The sequence below is a fragment of the Mastigoproctus giganteus genome, chromosome 1 (genome assembly GCF_048544385.1).
Source record: "Mastigoproctus giganteus isolate SK-2022 chromosome 1, ASM4854438v1, whole genome shotgun sequence".
NCBI classification, from domain to species: Eukaryota; Metazoa; Arthropoda; class Arachnida; order Uropygi; family Thelyphonidae; genus Mastigoproctus; species Mastigoproctus giganteus.
This window is the reverse complement of record NC_143575.1, coordinates 235,987,014-236,003,519: the sequence shown is the minus strand read 5'-3', so window position 1 is coordinate 236,003,519 and position 16,506 is coordinate 235,987,014. Positions and strand designations below refer to the sequence as shown.

Here is a 16,506-nt window from a genome sequence, read left to right as displayed (position 1 = left end):
TTAGTGTTATTAATTAATTAATAATTAAAAGTCCATCACTTAAAATAATTGGTAGACTTCATTTCATTATGGGCACAAGTGACACTGAACAGCTTTTGTGTGTTTTCTGCTCATATTTGTTAATATTACTAAAAGACTTTTTTTTTTGTATAAAGCAACATTATGATACGTTAAAAAAGTATATATATATATATATATATGAGGATCAGATTAGGTCTCGATATTGTTTTTGATCTTCAGCTTCATTTGTCTGGTGCAAAGAACAAAGTCCTGTATATAAAACATTCTGAGAAGCAGTAGTTACCTTTTATTAACATACTACCATGAAGAGATTTTATCAAAAGTTCTTCCAAATTATGATGATACTGATTTGAAACCACAAGTTGTAGTTTCACATTGCTTGGAGAGTTTTAATGGGCTGTGCAATAGCTTAAGACCTAAAAGGACATTTTATTAGTTGTCAGTAATGGGACGTGACCCTTTATAAACTTATTATTTTTCTAAATTCACATTGGGACACACTGGGTGTCCCCCATAAGGCAAAATAATATTTTGGCTCTTGAATGAAGAAATTAAAAGTATTTGAGGAAAATGACTTGTTGACAGTGGAACATGCAGTTCACAATATGCCTACAAAAAGGAACTTGAAAAATTGGGCAGTGCTGCATCACATATAACTTTGGTACACAGTTACCTTAACCCTTTCTTTCTGTAAGCCTAGCGGATCAGAGAAGAAATCGAAGAAGAGGCACCCTTGAAAGACCGGAAGGACCGGAAATCAACTACTCTTCCAGGTAGCATGGGAAGAGACTAAGTAAGTCAGGTTTGAGAATTTTACTAATGAGAACTGTGTCATAAAGAAATCCATGGGGAAAAAAATGGACAGGACAGTTTGAGAAGTATTGTAATGTGATGACTACTATATTGTAAGGATAGGAATAGGATATAATAGAAATATAGAAAGAGAGTGAGTGAGTGAGTACATTACTCATCTGTGATTAGAGGTATTGATAAGAAACTTAAAGAAACGTGTTAAAAGTAAGAATTGATATCATGGATTGTCTAATTGCTATTAACGGAGTGAATTGTATTCAGTATTCAGTAGAAATTTCTCCTTAATGTAAGAGAGAGTGAAAATTATTGGAGTTATTCAGTATATGTTGGAAAGGATATATATATAAAAGTGTATAAGATAGAATATTTAAGATTTTGTATTGAAAATATAGTGGAGGTTTATGAATTGCTTAAGAAGGGTGATTAAGGGAGGACACCATTTCATGTATAATAATAATTACTGTGTTGTAAAATTTTGATATCATGAATAGTTTAGAATGTGTGTAAATAATTGTTGTACAAATGGTAAATAAATCCTTGTTATGTTAATACCCCTTGTTTCGTCTTAATAGACTGACACCTCAGAGCTATAATTAGTAGTACGAACTATCCAAGCTAGGGAAGCTAGTATAAAGAGAAAAAATAATAAAATAAAGTCCTCAGTACTTGGATCTTCTGATTAATAAACAAGATAAAATTAATGGAAATAATATATTATGCAGCAGGTAACATGTGGGCCTTGGAAGGGAAGTGAGGACCCCCCCCCCCCCCCGGTTCCTAAAGGGAAGGAAATTAAAGCAACAGCCTTTGTGGTTCCAAGGTAACGGGGGAAAGAAAAAGCCAAGAGTACAGATTATAAATAGATAAATAAATCAAGAATGTGTAAATATCTTGTAAAGGGACAAACAATACAAATAAATCAATTCCCCCCCCAATAGAATGACATTTGGTTTTTTTCTCTCTCATGTTGCATTAATAGCTAAAACCGAAATACTCAGATTTGGAAGTGTTCATTGCAATACATCCATGTCTTCTGTGACATGGTAGTTAGCAATAAGAAAATTACTTAGCTTAGTTCTTTAAACATGGGCAATATACTGAATGACAGGAGACAAAGTTCTGTATCTTGCTTTTTTGGCAAGATGGTTCTCACTGACAATATTGCAGATTCACTACTTGTTACTCATTTCAAGAATTCTTCATTCAGATCCTATTGGAAAATGGGGGAATTCTTAATTATTTATAATAAATGTTCATCATTATTTATAATAAGGCCTCTAGAGCCAGGACTATAATTAGCTAATTCTCGTCCAGAGAGAATGCGGCTTTCCCTTTCTTCCTTCTTGACTGGTTCTCTTAGGTTCTTCAGCCTTCGTGATATACAGATTGGCTCATGAACACATTTGTATACACAATAAAGCTCATTAATATCATACAAACTGGCACACCAACCAAAAGTACTCAGCGTTTCTACAAGGTTAGATAGAATTTTAATTTTTGAACTCCATTATTTCGTTCGCATTTAAGGTATTAACATTTTTATGATTTATTTTTCTTTTGAATAGGCTGCAAAGAAAGTAGAAAAAGTGAGAGCAAAATATGATTTTGAAGGCAGTGTAAGTATGTTCTAGTAGCTATATATTCATAATTATTTATAATATATTGTAGTTCACTCTAATCATCATGGTATTACTATGTACTTTTTTTTATGAAAACCCCAAACATGAGAGGTATTAGAACCCATAGTACTTAGTACCATGCTTGGGTTGGAGGTTGAGAAGAAAGATATTTGTTGACATTAGACTTGAACTGTAGACTAATTTTCAGAAAATACATATGAAGGAAGGTTGTTCCAGAGAACAGCAGTTGAATGAATAAACGAGGAAAATAAAAAGTTGGTTCTGTGAGTTTGAAGTTGGACAGTAAATGGATGTTGGCTGGTGGTGGAACGTTTTCAGACTGTTTTGAAACAGAGTGGTAATTATAGAAGCCAGTTCAGAAGAACAGTGTCCATGGAAGCATCTGTAGAAAAGGAATGCAGCAGAAACAGTACGTCTATGAGGCAGCGAGTGGAGAGACTCTGTTAGGCATTAATGAACCTAACTGCCCTTTTCTGAATGGAATCTAGAAGCCTGAGAGAGGTTTTGAGGGAAGTGTGTATGTAGGGGTTCCCCCTGATGTGGGAACAATATTCCATGGTAGGGCGGTTTGCGATTTGCCCAGAGTGAACAGCTGTTTGGAAGAAAAGTAACGCCGAGAGCAAAAGAGAAAACCAAGTTTTTTAGATGCAGAGGAAGCAATATTTGTAATGTGCTTGTGCCAAGAGAGATTAGAAATCAGGGTAATCCCCAAAAGAGATATATCATTTTGCCTAGAAATTGGACTGTCACCAAAGATAAGCATAGGAGCAGAAGAATCCTTTTTGCAAGTTATAAGACAGGACTAAGTTTTAGAAGGATTGAAATCAACTAAGTTGTCTTTGCCCCACTGGAGAATTACCTGAAGATCGGCATTTAAGGAATTGGTAGCAGATATTCGAGAAGTTGAAGCTGATTGAGCAGGGCAAGGTTTCTCAGAATGGAAAGTGGGATGCAATGTGCTATCATCAGCAAAATTATGGATAGGATTTCCAGTCAATGGAAGAAGGACATTAATATACAAGAGGAAAAGAGTGGGGGAAAGAATTGAACCTTTGGGCACATCGGCATTAGTGGAGAAGTTAGAAGATGGAGAGCCATCTACCAACAAACTTAGTGAGCGATCAGAGAGAAAACTGGATAATCAATTACAAAAGACATTTGGCAAACCATAAGATGGAAGCTTGTTTTAGACCTAATGAGACTCGTGACAGAGAAGAAAAATGCATGGGATGCATATAAATTAACAAGCGACTCAGAAGCCTATGGCAGATATAAGCTAGTCTGTAATGAGGTCAAAAGGGAGGTTAGGCAGGTGAAGGCAGATCACGAGAAATCTTTCGCAAAGGATACTAAGAAAAACAGCAAGGATTTCTTTACTGATATAAACTCTAAAAGGAAGGGGATGAATCTGATTGGTCCACTTGATATTGATTGTTCGACTGTTGATGATCCTGCTCAGATAGCAAACAAACTGAATGAGTATTTTACCTCTACATTCACATATGAGAAGTTATTAAAGTTTGAAAATGGCAGAAGGTTATCAAATTGTAGCAAGGTGCTTAATGATTTTGTAATAACTGAGAGCAAAGTGGAGAGAAATTGTTGAAGTTAAACATAAGAAAGTCACCTGGGGTGGATGGGATCTATCCAGTTATATTAAAGGAGGTGGCAAAGCAACTAAGCAAACCCTTAGCCATAAGTTTGAGAGCATCCTTGGACTCATGGGAGGTCCCCACGGAGATGTGCAAATGTATCCCCAATTCACAGAGGGGGATCGAAGGGTGACACGAATAATTACAGACCAGTTAGTTTAACTTCTGTTCCGGGTAAAATAATGGAGCCACTGGTTAAAGATGCATTTCAAGATCATCTAGACAAGACTGCAGCAATAATTCAGACAACATGGGTTTGTTAAGGGAAAGTCTTGTCTGACAAATTTGATAGGATATTATGATGTGGTTACAAAGGAACTGGATGCAAAAAATAATTTTGATATCATATATTTGGATTTCAGGAACGCTTTTGACACTGTTGCGCATGGAAGACTATCGTACAAATTGGAGCAGAATGGTATTAAGGGTAAGTTGCTACAATGGATAAAAGGATGGTTGAGGGAGAAGATAGAGGGTGGTAATCAGTGGGTGCTGCTCTTCGTGGACTAATGATATTAGTGGAGTCCCACAGGATTCGGTGTTGGGTCTGCTGTTGTTTTGTATATTTATCAATGATATTGATGAAGGTATATCAGGCTTAGTGTCGAAGTTTGCAGATGATACAAAGGTTGGCAGGGTTGTTAATGACAGTAATGGCAGTGTGCTACTGCAACAGGATCTAGAAAACTTGGGCAGATGGGCTAAGAAGTGGCAACTGAAGTTTAACCTTTACAAATGCAAAGTACTGCATTTGTAAAGAAGTTTTCTGAGCAATGCAGACAGGCTGCCAGGGCAGGTTATGGGGTTTTATCAATGATACATAGGAATTTTGCTAGCAGGGAAAAGGAGGTGATTGTCCCTCTGTATAAGGCAATGGTTAGACTATGCCTTGAGTACTGCGTACAGGCTTCATTTTAGGAATGATATAGATTTGCTTGACTGTTTACAGAGAAGAGCAACAAGATTGGTGAAGGGAATGAAGGGATCCTCTTACCAAGAGAGGCTTACGTTCTGCAAATTGCAGTGGCTGGAGACTAGGCACCGGCACGGTGATCTGATTAAGGTGTATAAGGCCTTGAATGGGTTGAACACGCTCAATTCTGATGGGATCCTTCCACTTGTTCAGATTATGAACCTAAAGGGGCATAAATTCAAATTAAGAAAAGACAGATGTATAATAGATGTGCGGAAATTTGCCTTTAGCCAGCGGGTGGTTAATTGCTGGAATAAACTTCCATCTGTCGTGGAAGTTGATAGGTTAAATAAATTTAAGGAGGAACTGGACAGGCATTTGGAGGGAATGGTGTGATTTTTTGGCTGATGCTGCATGAGCTGATACACGTGGTTTCTTGCATCACATGCCACCACTACTACTACTACCTTTATGCCAAACACAATTGAAAGCCTTTGACATGTCAAGAGCAACCGCTTGTGTTTCACCGAACTTTTCCATTGAATTTGTCCATAAATTGGTAACATACGCCAGAATATCACCAGTGGATCGACACTGATGGAATCCATAGTGACAATCGTTGATCAGATGAAAGGTTTCTAGGTAGTTTAAGAGGTGGCAGTTAATTGATTTCTTCCTTACTTTAGAAAGAGTAGAAGTAATTGCAATGGGACGATAATTGGATGGGAGTGATTTGTCACACTTTTTAGGAATTGGCTGGATATGAGCAAATTTCCAAGCAGAAGGAAAACACCTTTGGAATAAGACAGTGAAAAAAGGTGGCAAAGAACAGGAGTAAGATCAGGAGCACAGGTTTGGAGAACTCAGGACCTGGAGATTTCTTAGCAACAAGATTCGTCAAAGTCCTTCTGACATCCTTTTTATGGAAAACCACAGGAGGCATTGTATGGAGCATGTTGGGAATGGTGGGAGGTGTTTTACCAAGATCATTAATACAAGAGTTGGAAGAAAAATGGGATGCTAGCACATCAGCTATATCCTTGGCTGAAGTGACAACAGAATCATCTGGTTTTGACAGAGGTAGGAGCAGAGATGGGCAAAAGTTGCAGACAATAGCTTTTGCAAGAGACCAGAATGCTTGGCTACCATTAGGGCAGGAAGCAAGTTTTCTACTCTTAGCCTGATCAAAATCTAGTTTGGACTGATTAATAACTGCTTTACAATTGTTGCGAGCTTTGGTGTAGGCAGAAAATGAAACTGAAGAAGTGGAAACAAGTCAATTACAATATGCAACGTTCTTCTCTTGAACAGCCTTAGCACATTTATAGGAAAACCAAGGTTTAGATAAAGGATGAGATTTTAAAGTGGAGTATGGAATAAAAGATTCTATTTCTGCAAGAATAATTTCACTGACACGATCTGAGCAAATGTTGACATCAGAAGTTTTGAAACAGTATTCCGACCGAAGAAAAGAAATCTCGCAGCCATCCCATTTTGCATTCTTGTAATGCCAGACAACATGAGGTTTGGAATAGTCATGAGATAAAGGTTTCATTGAAGAAGAGACAATCATCAAGTTGTGATCTGAGGTGCCTAAAGGACCACTCACTTCAATCGTGTACTTAGAAGGGTTGTTTGTGAGAAAAAAAAATCAAGCATGTTGGCTGTATGGTTAGGATTGTCCAGTATTCTTGTAGGTAAATGAACAATCTGTGCAAGGTCATTATTCATTGCCAAAGCCTCAGCGTCTCGACCAGCTGGGTGGTGTGACTAGAAAACGGAAGCCAGCTGGAGTTGTGAACATTAAAGCCACCAAAGAAAGTTACCTCACTGTTAGGAAAGTTGGACTGGAGAAAGTCAAGTTGCAAAGAGAGAAAGTCAAAGAGCTCCAAGTGATTAGTGAAGTTGGGAGAATGGTAGAGACAAATAATTTCACAAAATGAGGTAGAGAGGTTTTAAGCCAGAGAAGTTCGAAAAGAGACGATTCCAAATTACCAAGTCTCTGACAGGGAATATCAGAACGGACATATGCACAAGTACCACCTTTGAGGCAAATGGAATCATACTACGAATAATTTGGGCAACTGAGATGAGCAGCAGTTGAATCAACCGATAACTCAGATTCTGTCAGAAAAAGTACATGGGGTTTGGCAGACTGCAAGTGGAAATGGACATTGTTGAGATTAGAATTGAGACCACGTATATTTGTGAAATGAACTAGGAAGCGTTTGGGAGATTTAGATCTTTTCGCAGATAAGCTTACTCTATTTGACAATTCACGGTGTATTCAATAGTAAGAGAAAGTGGGGGGGGGGGAATTTGCCATATGAAGTAATGAAATTTTTGGATATGGCATACATATGGTAAGAATATACCCTGATCCTTGACATAACGTGGCCTCAACAATGCTCCCCGCATACACACTACTCGGACTCCCTTCAGTCACTATCTGGCAGAGTAGAGGCAGTTAGATTATACACTAGCTGATCCGGAAGCCTCCTGAAGAATTACCAATAGGTTCCGTCCAGTGTACTAACTAGCTGCCAGCCTGTGAACTCCGTTTTAGAGCTGTGCCCTCGAAATGTAAGGAATATTGGATCTTGCTACAATAGTCATCATAACCTCAAAAATCATCTGTCATATTGCATGATGGAAGAAATGGGGAAGGATTGACTGGAACTTAGCTCTGGAGTCTAAACATCGGTTCCATCACTTTAAGCCTTCAATAAGGAAAATGGTGGTATTGCACTGGTCGAGAGTCATCTACCACCTAATATTGCCTGGTAACACAGAGGGGCGGCATTCCTCCATGTGGTGTGGATGCCACGCCTCGACCACTGCTTACATTGGTTCACACCTGGGTGGTCACCCACGGTGTGCTTGTGCATGGAGGTTATATTCAGGATTACTAACAGTTCCACCATCGTGAAGGTGCAAGCAGAGGATTTGGCTCTTACAGACTGTCCGGACTTTGCCTAAATTAGGTCCACTTGACTTGAATGTCACCTGAATATCAGTTCCATCTGCATTTTAGACTTCTGGGTAGCAAGTACAGCTTGTCTGGCATATCTGAGAGAATGTCTGTGACAACCTCAAGGACCTGTATATACTATAATAGTTCATGGTATTACTATTATCATTATTCACCCTAATCATCACTGCATTCTTTACCTTTTGATTAGTATAAATTTGGTAACAAATACTAAACTACTTAACTGGTATCCAAACTGCTAATTCTTGTGAAGTCTTTATAAACTTTAAGTAGATATGAATTGGCATCATTAAATAAATCTCATATTGTGAATACCTTCACAACGAGTTGCCATGATATTGCACTATCTTGAATGATTAATGCTTCACCAAAGGAGAAGGCTATTGTTATTTATTCTCAGTGGATACCATCACCCATACGGCACATTTCAAATGGTATCCACTGAGAATTAATAACAATAGTCTTCTCTGTTGGTGAAGCATTATTATTCAAGGTAGTGCAATATCATGGCAACTTGTTGTGAAAATATTCACAATATGAGATATATTTAATGATGCAGTTGCACTAACTTGTATGCTAGTTAGCTCCCTACATAACCTGAGGCTTTAGCCCTAAACTATTGTGTTTATAAACCTAATTTTGTTCGGTGTGAAAAGGTAAAAAAACAAATTTTCTAATTATATTACATGTATTTATTTCACTTGATCACATATCTACCATTCTCTGCTAATCTCATATTAAGAGAATGTTATCAAGAATGTGACGAGCACTTACCAGGTTGTCCATGAATTATAAAAGATCAGTAAACTGATTGTATTTTGTTAAAAATGGTTGGTATTATTTTTTATAACAAACATATTTTCATGAATAATATCTGTAGAGCTAATAACACTTCTATAATAAAGGATTATTTATATTATTTTTAATAAAAACCAAAAAGTGTAAGGGGTATTGGTTGTCCATGTAAAATTGTTATTGAGAAAGGTCTGTTAGTATCAGAAAGGTTAAGAATCACTAGTACACTGGCAAAAGGTAAACTGCAGCCATTATCAACCCACTGCAGGATGGAAGCCTCCTCAACAATTTATGAGGGAGATGGACCATAATCTGCCACACTGGTCCAGTGCAGGTTGCCAGATCGACCGTATTTAGCAGTCAGGGGCTTGAGTATACCGGGCAGTCAGGCCCGGTATACTCAAGGAGTGTGTGCTACTTCATTCCCGCTCCTGACCACTTGGCTATGGAGGCCGTCTATTGAGTGGACATAAATCATTGGATCCCTACCTGTTAACAGGTAGGCCCACCTTTTGCCTGGATAAGGGCAGTCACATGGCAAAGCATCTAGTCCACTAGTTCACGAAAGAGTTCCACGGGTAATTCCATCGTATTCCTGGGTGGTAGATCCAAAGCTGGAACGGACCTTTCCACAGCATCCCAAAGATGCGTCACAGGGTTCATGTCCTGTGAACAGGGAGGCCATTTCATTGTGGTAAAATCTGCAGGAGGTGCATTGTCCTGCTGAAAGAGTCCGTTGCCCAGTGGGTGCATGATGACCATAAAGGATGCAGATGGTTTGCAAGGATGGACACGTAACCTGGGCTGTTCAGAGATGCATCTAGACATACCAGAGGTTCCAACATGTGCCGGTTGAACATGCTCCAGACCATTATCGACCTTCCACCTGCCTGAATAGTTCTTGTTGATATGATGGGTGCATAGCTTCATGCGGTTTCTGCCAGATACGCACCCTTCCGTCTGCTCGAAATAACTGGAAATGGGACTCATCGGGCCATGAGACCTGTCTCCAATCATCCAAGGTCCACTGCTGATGTTCTTTCACCCAGTTGTGGTGTAGAGTCCTGTCGTGGTTTTAGCAATGGGACTCTGCAATAGGTTATGGGAGCCACCAACCGGTGGCTCCCATAACCTATTGCAGCTAATGATCACCTGATGGTCTTGGTGGAGACATTTCTGGCACCTCTCTTGTTGAAGTCGGCAGTGATTTGTGCCACTGTTGTTCTCCGGTTGGCTGAAACACTGTGAGACAGACGGCAGCCATGTTCATCCACCACCTTTCTCCGCCCACAGCACTGTCCATGATGAGATGTTATTCCGGAAATGGCATATTCCCGATAAACTCTTGATACTGTTGAATGGGGATAGTACAATTTCTGTACCACCTCTGCAGTAGAGTGACCCATGCATCGGGTACCCACTATCATCCCTCTTTCAAAGTCAGTTAACTCACGATGTTTATCCATATGACATCGAATTACCATCTACATGAATGCAGTGTGCCTATATACCTGGCAACCAGTGGGTTCATCCACTAGTGAGAGTGGTGATAGCATCACATTTCCCAGGAACCAGATATCCAATGAATACTGTCCTTTCAGTATATATATATGATATTGCTGTTATGTTGAGTCAAAGGAATGAAGTGGGAATTAACAAATAAAATCACATTAAATTAAATGAATAAAAATTAATATTGCATTTTGAAGGTAACCATTAGTTTATTGACCATATATGTTGAAAAACTCATATCGAGAACACTCTGCATACTACACTCTTATTTCTTTACTGTATTTCTGAACCCTAAAAATGGGATTCTGTTATCAGTAGCTGTTAGATAGATATAAAACAATCCAGAGTTGCTCTTTTTACAGATTTATTGTAAAGCTCCAAAGTTTTTGTCCTTTTAGTTTATTTTCACAAATCTACACATTTTCAGGGAAGTAATTATATGTAGGCTGTTAATACATCAGCGATGATGCCTGCAGTCTTAACAAAAGTGGTGGTGCAAGATCTGACAGACCTCAATTTTTTTTATTTATGACAAAAAATTTTTGATTTTTTGAATTCTGCTTGCAGTATATCAGAGCTTGACCTTTTCCTAATGGATTACAGTACTTATTAAATGCATTTTTTTGTTTTTAATGAAAAAGTTTTTGAACTTAAAAATGTTTATTTCATACTTGTTTGCCCTCATAAGTAGAACAGTCGATAGAATCGCCATCCTCTCTACACTGGGTGGAAAAGACCTGAGTTTGAATCCCATCAATGATATGAGCAATTTTTGTGTGCCTTTTCACAACATGGCTGAGTTAGTTGGTCTCAACTGAGGGTGGCCCAGTTTTTCTCCCAGAAACTTGGGTTATTCATCCAGTGAACAGGCAAATTGACCATAGGAAATGCATGCAGTTCATAGACATAATGTATACAAACACAATGTGGCCTAATTAACTGGTGCACCTAAAACCTTACAATATTATACTTGTTATTTCTAGTGAAACAAAACTTTTATTAATTTTACTAGGGATAAGGGGAAATAATATAAAATAATAACATGAAATTATTAGTCTTTTCCGTTTTCAAGTTTATAATTATGATGGAGCAGAGTGACCAGGGTAAAAGGATAGAGCAAGAACCTGTTTCAAGAGGTCTCAAAGAAGTTTGGTGTTCTGCGAGAATTCTTGAAAATAAGTGGCTAGGTAGAGGAAGTAGAGTGTGCTTTGGGAAAATTGATGTAAGATTCTGGTGAGGATATGGAGACAAGGGAAATATAAATTCAGGTTCTCTTGAGGGTATGAAGACAAAGGAGAAGGGTGTAGCAAGTTTCAAAGGACACAAGAAGTGAGATTCGTGTTTGGAAGAAAGTCAGTATGTTACTGTGGTACAGGGCATATATATATATTAGTGATAAAAAAGAAAGTTAATAGCTATAACAACAACAACTGTAACTAATATTTATGGGTCAATGCAGTTGCAAGCAATCATGCAATACACCCATAATGTATATAAAATATTAAGGATAATAGAAAATGATAGAAAAAGTAAATCAATCAAATAATAAAACTTTCAGGGACTTAAGAAAACGCAAAAAAAAAATTATCGCTTTTTACCCACAATCTAGATGACTTCAACTGGGGCCAACCACCCAGACTGAAGGCAAAAAGCGACAAGAGGTTCTCTGTTTCTGTAATGATCAATATATGCTAAGTAATTTAAATCTAAACCAAATATAAACCAATATAGGCCAAATATAAATCAAATGTAGTAAATAGAAAGTTAAGAAATTTAAGAAATTTTAGAAAAAAATATAAGTAAAATATAAATGTAAGCATATATTAATCATCGTTGACCCGACAGAGAACGTAATTTAATGATTAAAATAAGATTAAATATATAATACACACACTACATATTTACCGTATCTAGGACATAATGTAATAGTCGTCAAAATGATATGTGGTGCCCCCTATGTGATAGATACGGTAAAAATAAATATAAATAAATAATTAATCAATTAGCTAATCAAATAGCCAGTCAACTTTAAGTTAACGCAAAGAGAAACATGCAGGTAGTAAGAAGAAAATCTAAAGGAGTAGGAATAATAGAACCTGAACTCCAACAAAGGCGAAACATAGTGGTATAGATAAGAAATAGTTTCTCCTACGTCCTTGGATTGCCCTAATAATTTCGGAGAAATAAAAATAAAGAGTGTAGGACAGCTTAAAGACATTACAAGATATAAGTTGTGGCTCGGGTATGCCCGGGATCGCAAACCCATTCCTATAATAGGACCCTGAGCTGAATTTGCATGTTACCTCAGCGTGAACTTAAGTGAATTTAAATGAATTGAACTATATGTATAAAAAAAAAAAAAAAATTATACACTGTAATTTGCAAGCCAGTGGGTACAAGTTTTCTACGCCGTAAGACACCAAGAATGTAAAAATGTATCCTATGTACATATATATACATGGCACTAAATATGACAATTATTTGAAAATTATATTGAAACAATGGGTTCAGAAAACAAATTTTTGAAATTAATTATGCTTATTGCTTTCCTGAAGTGATATTTCAGGTAAGCAATAGGGAAATTATTATTAATCAACTTGTTGTACAATGTTGTTATGTTTGCTGAACAGTTTTTATTATTATTGCAAATATAAGCAATCTTCAGACATTGCGATAAAATGATATTAGCATGCACTGATTTTGATATATTCTAATCTCCAGTTTGTAAGGCTGAATACATTGAAATTAAATGCCTCTTTTATTATATACATGTATGTCTATATTCCTTATATAAATAATATTCCTTTTATAAATGCTGTCTATATTCCTTATACAAAGGGTACTAGGAAAGTTTTGCAATATGACGCAACAATGAATCACAGGAAGCTGCTTGTTGCTGCATGTTGAGACATGTTCATACGTGCATAGTAGCCGCCGCGGCAAGTCGATGGGCTCAGTTATTCATTAGTAGTGAGAGTGTAAAGTGCTTGCGATGGCATCGTGGTCACGAAATGAGATAAGGACAGTTTTGCGGTATAATTTCGTGCGTGGTTTAACCATAGACCAGTGCTTAGAAGAAATGACTCTTGCACTAGATGATGATTGTCCACATCGTACAACGATATTCAGGTGGTATAGAGAATTCCAAAGGGGAAATTTCACTCTGGAGGATTCTGAGAGGCCGGGAAGGCCACGAACGTTAGTTACGGAGGAAAACGTTACTGCTGTGAGGAAAATGCTTGACGAAAACAGGCGAGTGACCTACCAACAGATAGAGGATACTTTGGGCCTAAATGCACCAGCAATTCGTTCATTCTGCAAGATCATTTGCACGTGAAGAAACTTTGTTCTCTCTGGGTGTCGCATCAACTGACTGAAGACCAGATGACACGACGTGTGACTTGGTGCCGGGAGATGTTAAAAAAGTTTGATAAGGGACAATCTCGGTATGTGAACAACATCGTGACAGGTGACGAGACTTGGCTGTACTATTACGATCTGCCGACCAAGGCTCAAAACAAAGTTTGGGTCTTTGATGATGACGACACACCCGTAATTGTCAGAAAATCCCGATCTGTAAAGAAGAAAATGATAGCTGTATTTTTCAAATCGAGTGGAATTGTGGAACGTGTCGTTTTGGACACGCAGAAGACAGTCATAGCTAAGTGGTATACTGAACAATGCCTGCCTAAAGTCATTGGATCTATGAAGAACCTGCGGCCAAAGTCAAGAATGGACACCTGGTACCTCCATGACGATAATGCTCCAGCTCACCGCGCCAAAGCCTGCACCGAATATTTGACCACGACAGGACTGAAACTTCTCGAGCACCCTCCCTACAGTCCAGACCTTGCTCCCTGCGACTTTGCACTGTTCCCGCATGTGAAAATGAAGCTAAAAGGGAGGCGATTTTCCAGTGATGAGGACCTTCTACGGGCTTGGGACAACGAGTGTGCTTTACTCCCTAGTGAAACTTGGCAGAACTGGTTTAAAGATTGGTTTCGGAGGATGGAGAGGTGTATTGAATGTAGAGGAAATTACTTTGAAAAAATTAAATAAACAAAGCTGTATTGCAAAACTTTCCTAGTACCCTTTGTATAAATGATGTGCATCTTTTTCTGAGCAGAGACTGAACTACAGGTAGGTGACGACATTAAGCAGTTTTATTGCATTTCATTTCTGTGAACTTGGAACTTGTAAATCTATAACACATTTATCAGGCGAAAGATAAGGTGAATGAAGGTGAAAGATAAGGTAATATAATATATATTAAGATAATGGACTCAAAGATGATAAAGGATTTTCGTGATATGAGGATCTCCGTAGAACAAAGAATGGAGGTGCGGGGGGGGGGATATTTGGTATTTTTTCTGAAACAGATAGGGTATGGCAGGAAAATTCCTTCAATAGTGGAGAACTAGATAAGTTCTAATGAATTTAAAGGTTGAGTGACATTAGTACCAGATGGATTCCTGCAAAGGTTTATTAACAGTTTTGGGATCAGTTAGCACCTGCATTATTGGAGATTTTAAATTCCTTTTTTGATGTGTAAACATCTTTGGCGGCACCTACTAAATTTCAGGCAGTAGTAAAATCAATTTGTTGCGAATTTTCGACATGGAAATGATGTCATTTCCGTTTCATAAAAGAAAAACGGAGTTGGGAGAGGAGATTGTACCAAGGATCATGGGAGGTGATCTTGAATGTGCTCAGAGCTGTTATAAACCAGCTGGTTCCGGGGAAAATGTTTGTGATTCGGGGCATGCCACTTAGGTGGGTTTGGGCTAACCATTGCCACCCGTGGCAGAAACTTTTGATAACCAGAGAAATGGATATCTTTCAAATTTAAAGTAAAGTAAAGTAAAGCATTTAAAGCAAAGGATCATGGGAAGTGATCTTGGATGTGCCTAGAGCTGACATAAACCAGCTGGTTGCGGAAAACAGTTTGATTTGGGGAATACCACTTAGTGGCTTTGGGCTAACAATTGCCACCCGTGGCAGAAACCTTTTAGTAACCAGAGAAGTGTATATCTTGAGGGCAGTGATCTTGGATGTCCTCAGAGCTAGCATAAACCAGCTCTGAGCACATCCAAGATCATTATATTTCATGCTCTTCAGTTGAAGCGCATGTAATATAGGCGTTACAGTATCCATCTGTATTACTGAAGCAGTTGTATATTTCCATCAAGAGGTGAATCATAAATGTTTTTCTGCAATCAGCCGGGCCAATCAAGAATATTTGAATTGGTTTGCAATTGGGAGATAACAGACTCCAAATTACTTGTCATTGGTCATTTTCATTAAGTTGCAGAAGTCCTTGTTGGTCATCAAGTTTTCGCATTTTTTTGCAGTTGCACTGAGTCAGTTGAGCGTGGCGAGCTTTTAGATGCTCATCTCGCTGTTTGGATGATTGTAAAAGTTTCGAAAGGGTCTTCTTCTCACAGTCGCATTACAAGGCTATGCAGGTCATTACCACATGTTTTGCCAAGGTCAACGTCGCCGTTGCCTTGACACATCGTCTTACATATTTCAATCGTTTTTAAAATGTCCAAGTTCGATTCATACAATTTACAATCTAGTATGAGCTCTTCATTGTTGTTGTAGATCCTCACATATTTCATCATTGACGGTATTTCTGTTTCCTCATTGTGAAATGGAATGTGCAGCGTTACCATCTCGCGCTTGTACTCGTTGAGATCTTGAGCCAGGTCATAGTTTCAATGGCATATTATGCATGGATGCTGTCATTTCTTGCAGATCTCTTAGTGCAGCATGTGTAATTTCAACAAAGCATGACAGAGTAACATGATCCAACATGATAGCATGATTGTAACAATACAAATACTTTTATTGTTGCAATCATACTATTCAACAAATGGCTACAATCAAATGGATAATTAGGCTATTGGCCTAACTTCTTCCAAACGTTGATTCGGTAGAGTAAGCAGCGGACATGTGTATCCTATTTATCACTAACATTGATTTGATAGAGTAAGTGGTGTGGGCATAAATTACATTGTTCATGATTTCTGCTGACGAGGCTACTAGTGACGGTCGTGTTCAAAGCTGCTAAGTGGATTTTTCTTATTTATTGATTTGAAATTATTGTTTTTCTAAAACTTTTGATTTAAATTTAGTAGTATAACATTATTTTGTGATTTTTTGATT

General features: G+C 38.0%; 1 protein-coding gene across 1 annotated transcript in view; it reads left to right on the top strand.

The window, feature by feature from the left end:
• Positions 1 to 16,506, top strand: part of Crk (Crk proto-oncogene, adaptor protein) — a 118,073-nt gene that overhangs the window by 73,506 nt on the left and 28,061 nt on the right. Inside the window, exon 4 of the mRNA XM_090385028.1 lies at positions 2,400 to 2,450. Within this exon, the coding sequence (XP_090241154.1) occupies positions 2,400 to 2,450 (51 nt within the window). The remainder of the gene's footprint in view (positions 1 to 2,399; positions 2,451 to 16,506) is intronic.